Source organism: Stegostoma tigrinum, chromosome 14 (genome assembly GCF_030684315.1).
Source record: "Stegostoma tigrinum isolate sSteTig4 chromosome 14, sSteTig4.hap1, whole genome shotgun sequence".
Taxonomy (NCBI): domain Eukaryota; kingdom Metazoa; phylum Chordata; class Chondrichthyes; order Orectolobiformes; family Stegostomatidae; genus Stegostoma; species Stegostoma tigrinum.
Genome location: NC_081367.1, coordinates 36,731,363 through 36,753,159, shown reverse-complemented (window position 1 = coordinate 36,753,159; position 21,797 = coordinate 36,731,363). Strand labels below are relative to the sequence as shown.

At 41.3% G+C, this 21,797-nt stretch overlaps 1 protein-coding gene and 1 non-coding gene across 4 annotated transcripts in view; one reads left to right on the top strand and one right to left on the bottom strand.

Annotated features, from left to right (window-relative positions):
• The window catches only part of LOC125457844 (mitofusin-2-like), a 69,877-nt gene that overhangs the window by 34,458 nt on the left and 13,622 nt on the right, over positions 1-21,797 (bottom strand). For all 3 annotated transcript variants that reach the window (XM_048542522.2, XM_048542520.2, XM_048542521.2), the window contains exons 5-10: positions 18,949-19,073; positions 18,587-18,695; positions 17,233-17,340; positions 16,876-17,029; positions 14,443-14,510; positions 296-417 (exon numbers count right to left, since the gene is read on the bottom strand). In XM_048542522.2, coding sequence (XP_048398479.1) covers positions 296-417; positions 14,443-14,510; positions 16,876-17,029; positions 17,233-17,340; positions 18,587-18,695; positions 18,949-19,073 — 686 coding nt within the window. The remainder of the gene's footprint in view (positions 1-295; positions 418-14,442; positions 14,511-16,875; positions 17,030-17,232; positions 17,341-18,586; positions 18,696-18,948; positions 19,074-21,797) is intronic.
• trnai-aau (transfer RNA isoleucine (anticodon AAU)) lies at positions 4,651-4,724 on the top strand. The gene has a single exon. It is a non-coding gene; the product is annotated as a tRNA-Ile (tRNA).

Here is a 21,797-nt window from a genome sequence, read left to right as displayed (position 1 = left end):
GAAACTGTTCAGAGATGCTGTGAGGTTAGTGTAGGTTTAGGAAAATTGTTTTCATTGTGCCTGGAGAAAAAATATGACCTTTTCAGTGTTCCAACACAAGCCTGTACTTAATTCAAGTTTCATAACATTTAAAGTACTTTTTTTTTAAAAAATAGAATCAAATCACACTTTAACTACCATTTCAACATATCTACTTTGAAGCCTTAAACAACTACAAAGCTGACACTCTGTTAAAAGTTCAACTTTGCCAATTGCTGCCTTTTATATAAATCAAGTAACTGAAGATTTTTCTTACCTCTTTTCTGCTGCAACCACATTGATGGATTCCATGATTTTTTTCACAGTGTCTATGATCTGTTTAGCTCTGATTGTGTGTTGTTCAAATTTTGTTTTCACTGCTGACTGCGAGATACACTCCTGCGAGGCCCAAGCAGTAACACATTACTGTGAACTTTACATTATATACATTGGACAAACGTGCATTCAGATACAGGCTTGCTGCTGGTTCTAAATAAACATACAGAAACCTCAAATAAAAATATAAAATAAAATTCATAATGAACAAAAGTGCAAAAACAGCAGCAAGGCAGTGTCTTGAATGAGTAATTTTTATTCACAGTAATGTGTCAATTTATAAAACGAAAATTGTACAGATGTATAAAATAATATAAAACATGTACTTTTTTCATTTTACGTAGGTATAAACTACATTATGCTTAACTGCTGTCACTTAGCAAATTGTTTCCCTGTACAAAGATCGATTTAGTACAAACACATGAATTAAAGAAGCCTCACGTGAAAGACACCTGAAGACCTGATGTCAGTAGTCATAGCTTCTGGACAAACACTAAGGAAATCTGTGTTAAATATGTGTTGCACTTACTTTCCATCTACATACTAACTTCCTGTTGTCATAAATTTGCCAAACTTTTTTCCACATTATAATTTTCTATTTCCATACTTATAGAATCTGACTTGTTGGCTTTGGCCCCAGTCTGAAAGCATCTTTGTTGTTTCAGCAAAATTTCAGGGCCTCTGAACACCAGGTTCATTGTGAAGACAGGGTTAACTATTGATCTGCAGTTTAATTTCATGTTTAAAAAACAGATTATAAGGAGAAAGACTATGATTCCCTTTGAACTACATATTTTTCTGTTCCCTCCTGCTTGCATTCCATCCTCACAGTAACTCAAATTCCTGGCAGCTGAACTTTAAAACATAATCTCAACTATAAAATTATACGTAAGAGGGCATACATATGAGTAGATAAGCAGCACGTGGAATTTAATACAGAGAAGTGAGAGGTAATGCATTTTGACAGAGGCAATAGGGAGAGGTAAATGTACAAGCATAAAGGAGCCTAGAGGTATATCTGCAGAGATCTCGGAGGGTGCCAGGACGCATTGAGGCAGTGATTAACAAAACATATGGGATCTTACATTTAATGAAGTGGCACTGAATACAAAAGCAGTTAAGATACACTGAACTCTTTATAAGCTCTCATTAGGCTACAACTCAAATACTGCATCCAGGATGTCAAGGCTCTCAAGATGATGCAAATAAAGTTTACCAAAGTGGTTCCAGTGATGGATGATTTTAGTTACCAGGTTACTTTATAGAAACAAAAATCAAAAATGGCTGGAACTGTTCCAAAGAAGGCTCACTGAACCTGAAATAATAACATTTTCTCTCCACAGGTGTTGCCAGACCTGCTGAGTTTTTCCAGTTGTTTATGTTTTTGTTTTTGACTTCCAGCATCCGCAGTTCTTTGGTTTTATTTTGTTCATTTTGGGCAACAGATCTGATAGAAGTTTACAGGGCTATTACTGTTCTGGATAATGGAAGGCAAGGAAAAGAAGAAATTATACACATTAGTTGATTGTACAAGATCCAAAACAAAGTTCTGGGGAAGGAAGTACAGGAGTAATGCAAGGAAAAGATTTTTACTAACTACCACAATTAATTATTAAATAATATGCGTAATTGAAACACAATAAAGATGGCTGGGCAAGAGATGTCCTATGATAGCAGAAAACAGGTGCTCCGAGATGCCACAGCAATCCAAGGCAAACGCATCTGCAGTTCAAGTATGTTTGGTTCAGGTTTTATGAGCTGAGGACCAAACTAAAGAAACTAACAACAGTCAGTTAGAAAGTTACCTGGACATTTTAATCCAGGATGTAATTATACCTCTTAGGATTCTGATTTGATCATAGTTGAGAAAAAGAAAGAGGATGTGACTGTGAGTGGGACAGACAACGGAACCCAGAGGGAAGAAATGCAGGAGCCTCAGTCCTTGCAACTGTCCAACAGAACAGATGTTTCTCCAGCTTGTCTGCATAAGTGTGAGGGCTGCAGGGTAGGAGAGCTAACTGATCACGGCATTGTGGTACAAGAAGCCAACCAAGTGGGTGAAGCAAAAAGGAACGCAGGAGGAGACAGTACAGTAAGGGGGACAAATATTGCGCTCTACAGCGAACAGCAAGAGTTCAGAGGCTGTGTTGCTCGTCTGGTGCCATGTTGCGGGACATCTACTTAGGATTGTAGAGCAACTTACAATGGGAGGGGGGAAATCTAGTCATTGTGATCCATGTTGGGATCCATGGGAGGACAAGAAAGGAAATTGTGTACACTCACCTTAAAGAATAAGGCATCAAAATTAGGCAGAACATCAGCGACATAATCCTTGGATCCATGTAAGTTTGCATAGGGCAAATAAGACTACAGAAATCAATAAGTGGCTCAAAGACTGGTGCAGCAACAGTGGATTGCAGTTCGTGTGGCCCTGTAGCAGTATTAGGGAGAGTGGGGGCAGTGCTATTGGACCGGTCTGCACCTAAGCCATACTGGGATAGCAGTTCTAGTAAACTGCATCACCAAGGAAGTAGCTAGCGGTTTAAACTAACTATGGGGTCAAGGGATCAAATGTGGGAAATTATGGGAAATCAAAACAGTACAGACAAAGCAAAACAGAAAAGCACTAAAATGGGGCATCCATAAACAGTGAAAAAGGATATATTGTACAAATCTAACAGTAAATTAATAGATAAGGCTAGAGGCTACAAAATTAATTAAAAGATGCAAGTAAAGGTGGCTCTTTATCAGTGAATGTGGTGTATTTGGATTTTCAGAAAGCCTTCTATAAAGTCTGATATAAGAGTTTAGTGTACAAAATCAAAGCACATGGGATTGATGGCAACACATTGGTATGGATTGAAAATTGCTGATCAGGTAGGAAACAGTGGGAATGAATAGGTTGTTTTGGGACTGAAAGGTAATGCTGACGTAGGGTACAGCAGGGATCAGTGACTGGACCCCAGCTATTCACAGCACATATCAAATATTTGGGTTAGAATTCAAACATAATATTTCCAAATTTGCTGATGACACACAATTAGTCAAGATTGTGAATGGTGAGGAGGATGTAATTGAGCGAATGGGAAAATGATGGTATCAGGAGGAGTAACCACTTCACAGTTCTTGTGACAACAAAGTCTCATTTTCATATTGAAGATAACTTCTCTTATGTGTGCTACCATCACTTTGCTGAATGGGACAAACTCTGAACAGATTAAGTAACTCAAAATGGAGCACTCATGAAGTGGACTGGATTATTATCAGCAGCAGAATTGCATTGAAACACAATTTTCAACTTTATAACCCAGCATATCCCTCAATCTACCATTATTATCAAGCCAAAAGAATAAACCCTGGTTTAATGAAGGCCTTAGGAGGCCAAGACACCAACAGAATGAGGCATAACTAAAACTGATGTCAGCCAATTGAAGCTATAAAACAAGACTACCTGCATGCCAAATAGCAAATGCTGCAAATGATAGACAGGGACTAAGTGAGACTCTGACCAAATGGCCAGATCGAATCTCTATACTTCTGTCAATTCCACTCCTGTATGGTGGAGAACAATTGGAGGAGGTGGGTCTACAAATATTCCATTCTCAATAAAGGCGGAGCCCTGCATATCAACACAAAAGATAATGCACAAACATATTCAATAATCTTCAGTCTGATACTCTGAATGGATAATCTATCTCGGCCTCCTTTGGTGGATCCACAGCATGACAGATACCAGTCCAAACTGGACCCAAAACACACAACATGATGCGGGGAAATGGCTGGCAGTACTGGACGCAACAAAGGTTATGAGACCTGATAACATTCTGGCAATAGTGCTAACAGCAGATGCTCCAGGACTTGGTGTGGCCAAGCTGTTCCGGTACAGATCCAGCCCTGGTATCTACACAACTATGTGGAAAATTGCTCATATATGTCTTGTACATAATATCAAGACAAATCCAACCTACCCAAATCCCCCCCATCAGTATACCCTCTATCATCAAGTATGATCAAGAATACACGATGGGAATTCTTTAGTCGAAAACCTCAGGACCAAGTCTTTTTTGGATAAAAAATGTTTTCTGTTTTTGGATACTCTTACTTAAAGGTCCATTTGGGCCCTTGCTGAAAAAACAAACTTCACTTGGCCTGAATGGATCCAAACAAACCTGTGGACACATGGAGTTCAGCCTTTGGAAAACAACTCTGCATTCAAGCATGTTTGAGCCAAGCAGTCTTTTTTACCAAAAGGCCCGAACTAAATAGGAGATAATCACATATATCAGGGATAATGGTGGTCAGTTAGCTCAGCTGGTTAGAGCATGGTGCTAATAACGCCAAGGTTGTGGGTTCGATCCCCATACTGACCAAGTGAGTTGAGTCCACACTGCTTTGTGCAGTGCTTATGTTCTTGTACCTTCCACCACAATCTTAGGTTCACCTGGACATTCTCCAACACATCCCTCACATTCCAGGACCTTTCTGTCTCCATCTCAGGCAACCAATTGATGTCCATTTCAAGCCTACCAACACCCACCCACCTCCCTGCAAAAATTCCATCCCCTATTCTCAATTCCTTTGCCTCCGCCACATCTGCTCCCAGGTTGAGGCATACCACTCCCGTACATCCCAGATGTCCTTGTTATTCAAGGACCGCAACGGTCCCCCCCCCCGGCAGTGGTCGAGAATGCCCTCAACCGTGTCTCCCGCATTTCCCGTGCCTCATCCCTCACACCCCGCCCCCACAATAACCGCCAAAAGAAGATTCTCCTAGTCCTCACATACCACCCCACCAACCTCCGGATACAACGCATCATCTTCCGACACTCCACCATCTACAATCTGACCCCACCACTAAAGACATTTTTCCAAGCCCACCCTGGTCTGCCTTCCAGAGAGACCACTCTCTGTGACTCCCTTGTCCGCTCCACACTCCCCTCCAACCCCACCACACCCAGCACTTTCCCCTGCAACCGCAGGAAGTGTTACACTTGCCCCCACACCTCCTCCCTCACCCACATCCCAGGCCCCAAGATGACTTTCCACATCAAGCAGATGTTCACCTGTACATCCGCCAATATGGTATACTGCACCCGCTGTACCCAGTGAGGCTTCCTCTACATTGGGGAAATCAAGCGGAAGCTTGGGGACCGCTTTGCAGAACACCTATGCTCGGTTCGCAATAAACAACTGCACCTCCGGGTTGCGAACCATTTCAACTCCCCCTCCCATTCCTTAGACGACATGTCCATCCTGGGCCTCCCACAGTGCCATAACGATGCCACCCATACGTTGCAGGAACAGCAACTCATATTCTGCTTGGGAACCCTGCAGCCCAATGGAATCAACGTGGATTTCACCAGTTTCAAAATCTCCCCTCCTCCCACTGTATCACAAAACCAGGCCAGCTCGTCCCTGCCCCCCCCAACTTGTCCTTGCTCTCACTTATCCCTTCCTCCCACCTCAAGCTGCACCTCCATTTCCTACGTCCTAACTCCATCCCACTCTCTTGACTTGTCCGGCCTCCCTACCTACCTCCCTACCTAAACTATCCCCTCCCTACCTCCCCATCCATACTCTCCTCTCCACCTATCTTCTCCTCTATCCATCTTCGGTCCGCCTCTGCCTCTCTCCCTATTTATTTCGGAAACCTCTCCCCATCCCCCTTTTCTGATGAAGGGTCTAGGCCCAAAACATCAACTTTTGTGCTCCTAAGATGCTGCTTGGCCTGCTGTGTTCACCCAGCTCCACACTTTGTTATGTCTCCAGGTATGTTCAGGTCCACTTTTAAAAAAGACCTTTGATTTTCAGAAATGCAGATAAAGGATGCCTAATCCATGCTGTCAAGCAGAGCTTGTTCAGCGTGAATCTGTTCACTGATGCCCAGTTTTTGTTCGGCCAGTGTGGAACTGCTCCTGACCTCATTAATCCATGTTTAAACCAACGCTGTAAAGTGCTCAGTTCCAGAGATAGGATGAGGTGTGGTGACATCAAGGCTGCAGTTCACCGAATGTGTCCAAAGAACTCTTTTACAATTGTTTTCCTTTCAGTTAGTCAAAATGTTATGGGATACAATTTGTTTTAAATGAGTCATTACTTCTGTGAATATGGAATAGGTGAATTAGTTTTTAAGCATTTCTATGCTAAAACTTCAAAGATAATTTAAGGTCCACACTTTTGAGAAAAAAAAATCAGAGAACTGAATCAAAGCAATAACCAACATATGTTCTGTCTATCCTGCTCTGAAGCAGCTAAAATATCACGATGCCCTCTAGCACATCAAAAATGTATTTTCCTCATAATATTTAAATAGACTGTTTCTATTCCTGTAAGGAAGTGGCATGGGGAACCAGTAGATGTCAAATATAATTGTCTATTTCAACTTTTGAATAAATACACAAAAATTAAAAAAAGGGATTAAACAAGAAATGATAACAGAACAGCAAAGTGTTAGTAAATTAGAATAGAATTTGTAGCAGCACCTCGCCGAAGCAGGTCTAGATTTCAGCAATGAACACAAAAAGATTGACTATTAACAGAACACACATTCAGCGGTGTTAGGGTACAGCTATTGGAGAGAAGAAGCATCTCAAAGAGAAACTTAGACACGGTTAGGTGAAACGCTAATCAACATCTTAACACTGCAGAGAGTTAAAAAGAAAACAATGAAGGTTTAAGATAATATACTCCATTTCAAGCCCTACATGTGACATATTTAACAAGTTAAAGAATAATTTTCTGAGAACCATTCTGCAAACAGAAGATGAATACCATTGTCTATTGATGAATAAAAGTGCTTGCAAACACATTATATAAAATTAACTGTGAACATTACTTTTTTCAAGTTGAGTATGTAAAGAACATAGTTAACCCTTGGGCAGCATAGGCCGAGAATTATATTTCCATGGCGAATTGGGGGAAATAGTGTAATTGCATATGACTAACCTTGAAAGGCTGTTTAGTCCTGATATTTAGAGTTTTCATATGTTGCATTTATACACCTGCTACCTAAGAGTGTAATCTCTCTGTCAACAGCTGAGGAAAACTGAAATGCCCCAACTGCCATTTAAACTGCGACATTCTCTCCTGAAACTAAATAATGGCTTTGGTTGAAAAAATTCTGGAAAACAAAGCTCAGATTTTCTTTTCACAACAACGGCAAACTTCTCAATATTTGCTACTGTTGAGGGATGCAGCAGCAATGTAACTTGCAGGAAGGTAACAGACATAAAAAATCCAGAAATTGCAGTCTACCACACCGTACTGATGATCCCACTTTTCCTGGTCATACGGCATGGAAATACCCTTCAGTCCAACTTCTCTACGCCAACCAAGTTTCCCAAACTAAACTAGTCCCATTTGCCTGCATTTGGCCCATATTGCTCAAACCCTTTCCTATTCAAATATCTATTCACACATCTTCTAAATTTTGTAACCGTATTTGCATTTACCACATCCTTTGGCAATTCATTCCACATATTAACTACTCTCAAACTACCCCTCAGGACTCTCTTAAAATTTTTCTCCTCTCACCTTAAACCAATGCCCTCTAGTTCTGAACTAGGAAAAAGGCTTTTGCTATTCATCTTACCTATGCCCCTCATGAATGCTTCGCGCTAACCGAAAAATTCAAGCCAAGGTTTCTCAAATTTGATGATATTCTGTTTAACTACAAGAAGTGAGGGAGAAATGGCCATTGTCCAACAATGAGATCACCTGCCACAGGAATCACTTGTGCTGCAAGCCTGACACAATGTAACTGAACAGTTCATCCACTTCACCAACACCTTCCACCCCAACCTTCAGTTCACCTGGGCCATCTCCAGCACATCCCTCACCTTCCTGGACCTCTCAGTCTCCATCTCAGGCAACCAGCTTGTAACTGATGTCCATTTCAAGCCCACCGACTCCCACAGCTACCTAGAATACACCTCCTCCCACCCACCATCCTGCAAAAATTCCATCCCCTATTCCCAATTCCTCCGCCTCCGCCGCATCTGCTCCCACGATAAGACATTCCACTCCCGCACATCCCAGATGTCCAAGTTCTTTAAGGACCGCAACTTCCCCCCCACGGTGATTGAGAACGCCCTTGACCGCGTCTCCCGCATTTCCCGCGACACATCCCTCACACCCCGCCCCCGCCACAACCGCCCCAAGAGGATCCCCCTCATTCTCACACACCACCCCACCAACCTCCGGATACAACGCATCATCCTCCGACACTTCCGCCATTTACAATCCGACCCCACCACCCAAGACATTTTTCCATCCCCACCCCTGTCTGCTTTCCGGAGAGACCACTCTCTCCGTGACTCCCTTGTTCGCTCCACACTGCCCTCCAACCCCACCACACCCGGCACCTTCCCCTGCAACCGCAGGAAATGCTACACTTGTCCCCACACCTCCTCCCTCACCCCCATCCCAGGCCCCAAGATGACATTCCACATTAAGCAGAGGTTCACCTGCACATCTGCCAATGTGGTATACTGCATCCACTGTACCCGGTGCGGCTTTCTCTACATTGGGGAAACCAAGCGGAGGCTTGGGGACCGCTTTGCAGAACACCTCCGCTCAGTTCGCAACAAACAACTGCACCTCCCAGTCGCAAACCATTTCCACTCCCCCTCCCATTCTCTTGATGACATGTCCATCATGGGCCTCCTGCACTGCCACAATGATGCCACCCGAAGGTTGCAGGAACAGCAACTCATATTCCGCCTGGGAACCCTGCAGCCATATGGTATCAATGTGGACTTCACCAGTTTCAAAATCTCCCCTTCCCCCACTGCATCCCTAAACCAGCCCAGTTCATCCCCTCCCCCCACTGCACCACACAACCAGCCCAGCTCTTCCCCCCCCACCCACTGCATCCCAAAACCAGTCCAACCTGTCTCTGCCTCCCTAACCTGTTCTTCCTCTCACCCATCCCTTCCTCCCACCCCAAGCCGCACCCCCAGCTACCTACTAACCTCATCCCACCTGCTTGACCTGTCCGTCTTCCCTGGACTGACCTATCCCCTCCCTACCTCCCCACCCACACCTTCTCCACCTATCTTCTTTACTCTCCATCTTCGGTCCGCCTCCCCCTCTCTCCCTATTTATTCCAGTTCCCTCCCCCCATCCCCCTCTCTGATGAAGGGTCTCGGCCCGAAACGTCAGCTTTTGTGCTCCTGAGATGCTGCTTGGCCTGCTGTGTTCATCCAGCCTCACATTTTATTATCTTGGAATCTCCAGCATCTGCAGTTCCCATTATCTCTGATAAGGCAACTGTTGCCTGTTCTACACAGAGACTATGAATCCAAATGCACAAGTGGACTCTAAATGTAAAGACAGCTAACTAAAGAAGTAGGCAGCTTCCAAACTCAACATAAAGCATTCTCTCATAATTTCTGCTACTCATCCACAGCATTCATCAATTGTGTTAGCTTTTGAATACTAACATAACATAGCTGTACAGAGGAAAACAGAAGTACACGTTTCAACTGTGGCCAGACATCAAAACTGACCTAAGGTGTTCACTGTTTCTTTTTGCACACTTACGACCTGATCTGAATATTTCCAGCATCTAACATCTACTGTACTTTATTTTGTACTAAAATCTGAAACAGTCATTACCCTGAACTCTCAATTCAAAGAAGTGTTCCATACTGAAATCTTTCTAACAATCTAAGTGTATAATTCAAGTTAATTTACTGACACATAGGGTAGAGGTTACCATTTCAAGTTACACCACATTATGTGGAGAAAATAGTGTAGGGTAGTGATCTCAACACTGTGCCTAGTGATTACGAGTCCTTTTATCACTTTTTGGAAAGATGAATCTGTTTTTCAGACATTTTATGGTGTAAGACTAGATGATGTATGAATCCTCTCTGCTCCTTTCACGTTTCATCTGCTCCCTTGACGGTGCATGCTTTTTAATCAAAGCGAAGCTAACATAACAGGTACATGATGTGTTAGGAGTGTTAGCATGGGCCATACAAGGAGAAAATGGGACCTGTGTAAGAAAAGGGAGAACAAGACATGAGACAGAGGGAGAGGGAGAGTGGGAAGAGAGTAAATGGAGAAAAGAAATAGAATGGAGCGTAGAAAAGGAGGGGAAAGAAAAAGGAACATTAAGAGGAATGCAACATGAGAGAGGAGTAAATGGAAAGTATGAAGAGGGATAGAATATGACTAGTGAAGGTAGAGTGAAAATAGGACTAGAGGGAGGTGAAGTAGTTTGGGGCCAGACATAAAGGTTGTGATAACTATCATTGTAGGAGGTCAATAGTAATAAAAGAACAGAAGTAGCCTATTAAGTCCTGTGTGCTTGTTCTAGCAGGAAGATTGCGAAGTAGATTATGGCTGAAATGCATCACAAACCCATTTAACCACTGTATCCACACCCTTTATATTCTCATATCATTGAGCAACATAAATCTGAAACAATCAAAATTAAAATCAGCAGTTAACCCAGTAACCACAGCCTTTTGGTGACAAAGTTCTGTATTTTGACTATTGTGTGCGCAAAGAAGTGTTGTTTCCCAATTTCATACTGATTGTCTTGACTGTCACTATAAGTTGACCCTCCTTTGTTCTAGCTTCGCCAAGAAAGAACACAGTTTTTCTTTACTACATCAAATCAATTCTCATTTTAAAGCTTTGATTATACAACAATGCCCAAAAATCACTGAAATCTGTCAGCAAAACAAGCTTCGGTTTTAAGCCTTCATAAGCTTCTTGCCATTTGGTCAGGTATAGGGCCATTCACGCAGAAATCATTCACTCTACGACATTCAGATCCTTTACATTGCTCCGCCAACAATGAAACAATTCTTTCCAAGATCTGAAAACATCTACGCTCATACCGATAGGTAGCAGATAACAAGTGTCTTCCATTATCTTAGGTAATATCCATCTCCAACAAGGAAAGGGACAATTCTAACTTTTTTGTTTATTAACAGGATGAGCGCATCACTGGATAGGCAGCATTTATTGTCCATCCCTAAGTGCCCAGAGGGCAGTTCAGAGTCAGCCACGTTGCTGTGGATCTGGAGTCACATGTAGTCCAGACCAGGTAAGGATGGCAGTTTCCTTCCCTAAAGGACATTAGTGAACCAGATGGGTTTTTCCAACAATTGACAATGGAGTCACAGTCATCATCAGATTCTTAATTCCAGATTTTTACTAAATTCAAATTCCACCATCTGCCATAGCAGAATTCGAACCTGGATCTCCAGAACGTTATCTGGGTTTCTAGACTACCAGTCCAGCGAAAATACCACTAGGCCATCACCTCCTTTCAGTAACATAACTGATATCAGTTTTAAAAATGGAAGAAACAAACGAAGTAACCATGAGATCAGTGAGTTTCTCAGTACTGGGTCAATAATTAAAATACATTATCAGAGATGCTATAAATAATCACTTCAAAAAGTATAAAATATACTGTCCTCCAGGAACCACTGTTAGGTACAATCTATTTACAATTTCTTTATAATAATTCCAAATTTCCAGATGTTACAAAGCCAATTGGTATGGAAAGTGGAGGACTGAAAACAAATTGCAACAAAATACAAAATTGCAGAGTGGGCAGGGCAATGCAGAAAAGGTCTAACAAGATATCCAAGATGTTATTTCTTCCCCCCACCCTTTTAAGTATGAAGGATTGCAAGCTTCAAAGATTCACGGGTACCAATGTTATGTTAGATCCTTCTCCCCTTCACTTTCCTTTTACCACATCTCTTTTCCTAATCTCATTCCTGCTGTGCATTCACGATAACCTTTGACCTTCCCCCTCTGGAGCTGTACAATTTATCCTTAGCTAAGATTTCACCGTCTTCTGTGGCCTTCACCACACCACCCATTTCTTCAGCTAGAAATTCTATGGTTAAGGGTGCATTCCTGCACAAGGAACGCTTTTATCCATCTGCAGAATTCTCCATACTATGGATTCTTTCATCACTTTAGACCTTTTCAATGTTGATTAGGCTTTGCCATAAGCGACGGGAGTCTGTTTGGTAGGTCTGGGCCTCTAACTTGATCTAGTACTGCCTCTTTGCATCCCTGATCTCATATCTGGATTTCCTGTTTGGGTCTGGGTCATCTGACTTGTATGCTGCAAATCTGATCTTCAGTAGGGAGTGGATTTCCTGGGTGATTAAAAGTACACAGTTGGTAGTACTTGGACTGACTTCTTTTGTACGCAGTTCTCCGTTTACTAAGGAAGTCCATGAAAGCAAAGCCAGCCAGGAACAGTAGGGTAGTGATGCGAAAAGATTGGTTTGATCTCCTTGCAGAAAAGTGGACTGCCCTAAAACAATCCTGGGGGAGGATGGAAGTGCAGAGAAATTGACATCCCTGGCAGAGATAATTCTTATTGAATCCCTACAGCATGGAAGTTTGGTCCATCGAGTCCATGCTGACCCTCCCTATCCCTGTAACCCTGCATTTCCCTTGGCTAATCCGCCTAACCTACACATCCCTGGTCACTACGGGCAACTTAGCATGACCAATCCACCTCACCTGCACATCAATGGACTGTGGGAGGAAACCAGAGCACCTGGAGGAAATCCATGCAGACATGGGGAGAACATGGAAGCTTCACAAACTCAATGCTTCCGATGCTTGTTTAGATCAGAATGCCAGCGGCAAGGCAACACCTGCCCGACAGCTCTGGATGCACCTGTGCCCACTGTCACCGCTGCAGAGATCAGAACAGTTTTCCCAGGAGTCAGCCCAGGAAAGCAACTGACTAGACGGTGTTTCTGGTCAAGCACTGCGATCCTGTCTGGACGAGCTGGCAGAGATATTCATTGATATCTTCAACCTCTCCATACTACAAGCCAAAGTCCCCACCTGCTTCAAGAAGACCACCAATATCCCTGTACCTAAGAAAGCACATGCAATGTGCTTTAATGACTACTGCCCAGTGGCTCTGACCTCAATAATCATGAAGTGCTTTGAAAGGCTGGTCATGGCCCGCATTAACTCCAGGCTACCAGCCTGCCTCAATCCCTTATAATTTGCCTACCGACATAACAGGTCCACACCAGACGCCATATCCCTATACTCCCTAGAAAATCTGGACAACAAGAACATCTATGTCAGACTCCTGCTCGCTGACTACAGCTCCACTTTCCACACCATTCTCCTCCCCCAGAATGATCTCAAAACTTTGTGACATTGGTTTCAGTTCCATCCTCTGCAACTGGATCCTCAAACCACAAATCAGTGAAGATAGGTAACTGTACCTCCTCCACAATAACACAACATTGCAGCCCCCCAGGGCTGAGCTCCAAACTGTACTCCCTGTACATCCACAACTATTTTTCCAAATTCTAAACAAAGGCCATCTACAAATACCTGTCAACATCATATTCCATTCACCTATGCTCTTAATCTCTGTTGTTTTTGTTCTGGCATCTATGTTAGAGCTTCAGCTACATTATTCTTAACAAAGACTCTGCCCCCACCATAGCTAACAGAACAGAACACAGTTGAGGGTCCTATTTCACACACCTATCATCACACATTCTCCTCCCTCACAGATACTTCTGTCCTCAACTTCCACCCCACCTGTATTCATATTCATGATGATGCTTCTCCGTTTCCCCTACCTCCAGCATAATATTATGTGAAATACATCACCTGCTTCCCTCCATTTTCTGTATTCTGAAGGCAATTTTCCATTCATTTTCTGAAGGGATTGTTCCCTTCACAACACCTTAGTCTACTCAGCAATAATTCACAACTCTACTCTTTCCTCTAGTGCTTTCCTATGCATGAACATCTCCCCACCCAAGATGAAACAGTGAGTTGCTTCTTTCAATGAAGTATACTGCATTCACAGCTAACAATGCGGTCTCCTGCATACTAGATGTACCAAAATGCAGATTAGATTACCACTTAAAACTCATTCATTCTATCCAAGTGTAAGTTGTTACAATATAAACACAATTTTCTGCAACTGCACATTCAAATAAGAATTCAATACTAACTTATGGAGCTTTTTTTGGGCTGCAAATTTCTCTATTTCAACTTAGGAACAAAAAAAAATTAACTTCATGGGGCAATAATAAATGCTGGCTATTCATAACATACCTCAAATTGACGCTCAAAATTCTGAAATTCAAAAAGCCTAGCCTGGAATCCATCTGCTAGCGCACCACCTGTAAAACAGAACACAAAATCAACATGAAGAAGATTTTAAATGTTTCATTGTAAACATGTAGGAAAGGATTAAAGTAAAACAAGATGTAAGTACCAAGTAGCCACTGTGATAATTTTCAAATAGGAATTCTCTATAAACATTAATGGCACTGATTTGTTAAGCAGGGATATTTCCCAAAAAGACACTGAGATACCATATTCTATCAATGAATGTAATTTCAAAATACTGCTATTACACCAAATAAACAAAATTGTAACACCTTCCATTTATATGGAAAAATATCTCAAGTCACTTCAGAATCACAAAGACAGACACACATTGTGATTTATGGATATCTATCCAAATGGATGTTGGTAGATTTGTTAATGCTAAGTACTGAGTTTTCTATATTAAATACTGTTTTCATAAAGGCTACCCTATGATGTATAAAGTGACCCTCCGCAAAAACAGGCATTTTTTTGTATACACCTATCCTAATTATCACAGTGCAGTGCCAGTCACGCAACAGAAAGAGTGCACCATAATTTCAGAAAACATTTCTAGTTGCACAGAACTAGGGTGGCAAGCCAACAAATAAGGAAAGCTACAGAAATCTGACAAACTCATGGGATCCAGGATTGGCTTAGTTACAGGAGAGAGGGTGGTGGAAGAAGGCTGTTTGTGAAACTGGAGCCTGGAGTATAACAGCAAATCACAGGATTAGTGCTGCGCCACTTATTGTTTGTGATTATCACAAGTGATGTAGATGAGAATGTGGGCAAGATGATAAGTAAGTTTGTGTTTGACACAAAAATTGGGTGGGTGGTTGACAGTGAGGTGGAAGATGATAGGTTACAGGATGACATAAATGGATTAGTCAGAAGGAATTTAACCGTGATAAATGTGAGAATATGCATTTTGGAAGAATGAACAAGACAAAATAGTACTCTTGAAATGGCAAGGCACTTGAAAACGCAGAGAAACAGAGGTATCTTGGGTTGCTGTCCAAAGGTTCTTAAAGGTAGCAGTTCGGGTTAATGGGGTAATTAAGGCAACCTATGGAGCGTAGATTATAAGAGTAGGGATCATGTTGATTTGTACTTTGATTGGTCCACAGCTGCAGTACTGTGCATTGCTCTGGTCACAACATTATGGGAAGGGTGCGATGCAATGGAGGGTGTGCAAAAGACATTCACCAGGATGTTGCTTGTGATGGAGTATTTCAGCTATAAAGGAGAGGCTAGATAAGCTCAAGTTATTTTTTTTGGAACACAGAAGATTGAAGGTGGACCTGACAGAGATCTATAAAATTAAGAAGGGCACAGACAGGGTGAATAGAAAGCAGCTGTGACCCTTAGTTGAAGGGTCAATAACAAGGGGGCATAATTTTTAAGTGAATGGCAGGAGATTTAGAGGGGATTTGAGGAAAAACATTTTCACTCAGACAGTAGGAAGAGAGACGATGCTAGGGATCTGGAATGCCTCACCTGGAGGGTAGTTGAAGAAGAAAACCCCACAACCTTTAAAAAGTACTTGGATAAGCACTTGAAGTGTCATAAGTTATGGGCCTAGTGCAGGAAAGTGGAACTAGTACAGGTAACAGAATAATTTTGGTGGTACAGACTCAATGGGCTGACGGACATCTACTATACTGTATGATTCTATGAAGACATTAATTCCAGTTAGATAATACTGTGGGATGTCATTGGCTAATAGCTATAGTCTTGGGGCCCTAGCTTGATAATCCTCATCTAAGAAGTTAGAAAAAACAAACAAAAACAGAAATTGCTGGAAAAACTAAGCAGGTCTAGCAGCATCTGTGGAGAGAAAGCAAAGGTGATGTTTCCAGTCCAGTGACTCTTCTTCAAGACTATGTTTTTGTTAAGAAAAATTACACTTCAGAATCTTCCCTCTAAGACAAAGAAAAGCTAAGAGTCTCCAAGTTTTACTTAGGGAAACTGGAAAATGACAACACTGAAAAGTCTCATTCAGCCCATCATGTGTGCCTCAGATTGAATAAAAACTAACCACTCATTCTAATTGCAGCTTCTAGCACCTGGTCTATAGATTACAGGACTTCAGATGCAGATACACATTTTCTTAAAATTGAGGATTTCTGCCTCCACTACCAAACCAGTTATCAAATTCCAGACATTCACCATCCTCTACGTGATTAGATTTTTATTTTATCATGTCTCCACTAATCTCATTTCCAATTACCCTAAATCTCCAACCCTTTATCATTTTTATCTTTGCTAGGAAAACAGGTATTTCCTGGCTATCCTATCCAGGCCACTCAATTTTAACCACTAAGTCATCCCTTAGCCTTGCCCACTACTTACATCCAAGACCTCTCTAATATTTAAGAACACTGCAACACTTACCACCTTCTGGCATTCCTTGCGCTTTGTGAATTCTGGCATTAACAGCTTCCTTAGCAGAAACAAAAAATATGCGATTCTCAGCTTGTGCATAATCGACTACACCAAGCTCATCAACAAGGAAACTAACACAGCGGTCAGTGTGTTGCTGACGTACCTGAATAGTAAAGGTGATATGGATTAATATGGAGGCAAAAATCAACAGAAAGATCATGACAAGTAAATATCCAAACGTATGATATAATTGACATCCAAGCAACTATATGTAACATTAAAAAAAAACAACTAACTTAGCCAATGGTGTGTAGCTTTTAGACTCAAAAGTTCAAAAAGAAGCTATAATTACAGAGTATAACTTACTTCATCCATGTACTCTGGCTCAGAAGCAGAAGCATCCCAACGATTATTCAAGATAAAAATATTAGGCTTGGAAAGTCGCTCGTTAACCTTATGAAAAAATTGTTTCTCCTAGGAATGAAATGAAGCAAAATAATTATTCAGTATCCAAAGTTTCCATTAAAATTTCAGAATCCATGTTTGAAAATAAGCTCAAATAACAGATTCAGTGTTAAGCTGTGTTCTACAATGAATAAACTGACATTCTTTAAAACCATGAATATTTGAATACAGACTTTATTTCAAACTAGTGGATCAGTTCCACGCTGATAGTCTAACAGAACTAGTAACTAAGCAACATGGTCTAATGCTCCAATGGCAGGAGTTCAAATCCCACTTGTGGAAGCTAGTGATCTTGAATTCAATTAACTAATAACAAACTGAAATAATATGCTAGATCATTAACAGTCATCATGAAACTATCAAATCATAATTGATGTCATGGGTTTTTTTTTAAAGATTAGATTCCCTACAGTGTGGAAACAGGCCCTTTGGCCCAACAAGTCCACACTGCCCCTTGAAGAATCCTATCCAGACCCATCCCCCTATAACCCACACACCCCTGAACACTATGGGCAATTGAGCACGGCCAATCCACCTACCTAAGCCTGCACATCTTTGGACTGTGGGAGGAAATCGGAGCACCCAGAGAAACCCACGCAGACACGGGGAGAATGTGCAAACTCCACACAGACAGTCACCTGAGGCTAGAATTGAACCTGGGTCCCTGGCACTGTGAGGCTGTAGTGGTAACCACTGAGCCACCGTGCCACCCCACTTATAAAATGTTGTTCAGGAGAGAAAATCTGTCATCCATCCTGATCTTGCCTAAATGTGATACCTGGTCAATAGCTGGCTTAGTTATATCAACCACAATGAAAGCATCATATACCTATACTATATAACGATCAAATACTATCACAATAATGATTGAACAGCAAAGATGGTTCACCATCATCTTAAAACTAATGCATGATGCGCAATACATGTCAGCAATACCAGTTATGCCTAAAACCGATTAGTGAATTTTTAAGAATCAGCTGGAGACAATATGAAATTGCTAAATGGCTACCAAAACAGTTTAATACACAAATTTTGGGTTTGTTGTAGCTTTTGACTTAACTCCAAGTGTTATTTCAAAATTAGTACACAGCCATTATGTTACAATTTTCACATCTGCTAATTTACTTTTATTCACAAATTTACATGGAAGTTCTTTGTTAATGGCAATTAGCAAGGAAACATTAGTGGAAATAGGTAGAAAGAAATAACTTTAAAAAAATCTATAAATGGGACAAGCACAAAAACAAACACTTACAGTCTGCATAAGTGTTGATTCTGAATTTGCTACTAATACAAAGACATCAGCATCCAGACAAAACTTGTCAATCCAGCTATCCAGCTCTGTGGTGACATCAGTACCAGGGCTAAAATAAGAACCATCAGTTAGAGTTGACACAAAACATATTAACATATGAATGTTTTAAAATGTCAACAAACACCTAATTTTTACAAATAAGTGCAATTGTCAAAATCAAGCATATGTCAGAACAACTTTTCAAATAACGTGTTTTTCCACTCAATTGCAACAAAAACAAAAAACAAAGTCACACTATTCAATATCACAATTGAGTAATTCATAAATGCATCAATTTCAAATTATTCTAAGATATTTCAGACCTGTCCATCAATACCAAGTCATCTCGAAGAAGAGCACATTTCGATTTTGGCCAAAAAACACGGACTAGACAACCAGCATCTAAGTATTCATTCTGATGCAGAGCATGTGCCAGTTGGTTCACAGTCTAAAAATACAGAAGAAAAAAAACTTTCACACTGTACTATTGCATTATAAACAAATACTGTGGGCTGGAAGCAAAATAACATACTAATAGAAAAAAGAACAGATAAAAATTAAGAGGATAAATACTTGATCCTCAATATAAACTCTCCCTTCAAGACAGTTCAAATACCTGGACATTCTCCTCTGTAATTAATACCTCTGATCTGTCATTAATATTAGTGAACATATTCACTACCCACTGCATTTTTCAAGGATTATGAAGGAATTTGAAAATTTAGGTAATATACAAACATGCATGTACATATCTAACTGGCTTCTGCCTATAATTTAAGGTCACTCAAAGCTGTACACCAATTTCCACTCAAGGTGTTCTCCCCTGGCCTGCACATTAAATGACTTTTGATCCTTCTAGGTTTCAACCATCACTACAACCGTTTTTCACATTTATGTCCCCTGTTCCCACTCAATCATTCTCCTCATACAAACCCCTTAATTATATGTGAGGCCACTTCATCATATCGTCTCTGTACGCATGATTGCAATCTCCCACAAGTCTTTCTCTGACTAATGTTTCATCTCTCTTCATACCAAAATCCCATACCCTCCTCCAATGATTGTTCTCGCTGTATACACTTGGGACATTTTACCTCAGAGTCCCTTATGAAGTCATTTTCAAGCTACTAATATTATTCTGTCTGGTATGACATTGTCAGGATATTTACTTGTTCCTTTGCCTTGTTTCAATGCCCTTGATGCAAGTAGCATGTAGTCTCTTATCTCTACCATTGGTACAATCTCCAGTTTTGCCTCACTTAAATCAGAGGTGCACAAAACATTAATATAGCTGGTGCGTGAATGGCTATAAAAATCCTGGTAAACGCCTACATCAGCAAAATCTAGTGAAGCCCCGGCGCAAGAAATGAGGTGAGCAGGGATATTCAATTGCACAAGAGGGGCCAGCTTTTCAATACAGACTGAAAGTTGGGAAATAGGCTGTGCAGACTAAGGCCAGTTGCAGTTGCTGACAGCAACCAACATGAACCTGTTTTTAATGTATCAGCTTGTCATGTATGTACAATAAACCAAATGGTCACCAGTTTAAAGCATACCTCTGCAATTAAAACTGCAAATGAGAAACATGCACCTTCAGATCCATGACAGATTAAAAAGTTAGGGTGCAGCAGGAAAGGTAGTCTTCCTGCTGGTGGATTTGTAACCAATAGGATCTGTTTCTCCTGCGTGGGGAACTGTGTTGGAATGTGGAGAACGAGAAGGCTGAATTGTTGCACTGAACTTAGGTAGTGGCTATTCAAGAAGGTCACGGCATGGCTCTGCATGGAAGGGAGGCTGGCAGCTGTCCAGGAAGGTCAAACATGTGTATCAAGGGAGGTTAGCTGTTCATGATGACCCTAAGAAGGTTGTGAGAGACATAGAGAAGGAGCTGGATGAGAGAAGGTGAGGTCAATCTTGCCAAAATCAGATTAATGAGGATAGTAGATACAAAGAGTAAACAGGCGAGGGTTAAGAGTGCTGAAGAGAGTCTAGGATAACAAGAGCGAGGTCCAGAGTTCTGGGTGGGGTAGCACAAAGTTGACAGACAATTGATCAAGGCTGAGGGTGTAAGGATGAATGGTCACAGAAGGGAAGGGTAGAGGGAGAACTGAAGATCGTAGGTATTGGAGGATTGTGAAAGTCAACTGAAGGTGGAGCAATGAGATGGCTTGGACCTCTAGAAATCAAATTATGACAGAAGTGGAGAGGATAGCAGCAGTTCAAGTTCAAAATCCACCTTTCAGCCAGGCGGAATGATACTGCTGGTTTGTCAGGATTCCATTTGAATATGTTGTCTAGACCTTTAGCCATCATGGGTACTTCCTGTCTGCCACCACAAATGGTTAGGCCTCTTTACTGTGCATTGCTAATTGGCTGGCTATTGCATAACTGCATTTAGCCATTATACTGCCTCCAAATGGAAGTGCCACTCACTTCCCATCATACCATTAGCACACTTGCCACTGCAGCAAGTTTCTGCCCATTGAAGTTTCCTACTAACTATCAGGAACCAATTCAACTCCTAAAGCTGTCTGTAAGCTTCTTCAACATCAATGTTACATTTTTAATGCTGTTACTTAATGCACAGAGTAAAAATAGTTGAGAGGTGACTTGGTGGCAAGTTGTTGTTTGGACCAAATATTTTATTACTTTGCAAAGTGCAAAAGGGGCAAGCAGTTAAAACGCAGAATTCAACAGAAATCTAGCTAGGCATGAAATCAGATAGCTTGTCTGGGAGCTATGTCAAAATACGTCTCTGAGGAACAAAAAAAAATAAACGAAACAAAATTACTGAAAATCAAATGCACTAATTGGCCAGACCATCTCTGAAATATTGAGAAGCTTTCCAGGGTCCTGGGATCTTGGCCTGTCTCAATGATTTGTTTTGTAACTGGCCTGTTGGAATGATTGAGAGGCAATGATTGGGTCAAATCAGTCTCCACAGACTTTGCTTGTAAATGAAGTAGAAGAAGTGATTTTCATAACACAAAGATTTGTAGAAATTTTACATATTGGACTGACTGATAGCACAGTCCTTGGGGAAGGTCAGGCAACTTTTCTGTGGAGATTGAGTGTCGAATTAGAGGGGAATGATGACACCATTCCAAAATATCAGTGTTATAATACTACTGTCTCAAACATTAGCATGCATCAGGTCTGATCTACACTGAAT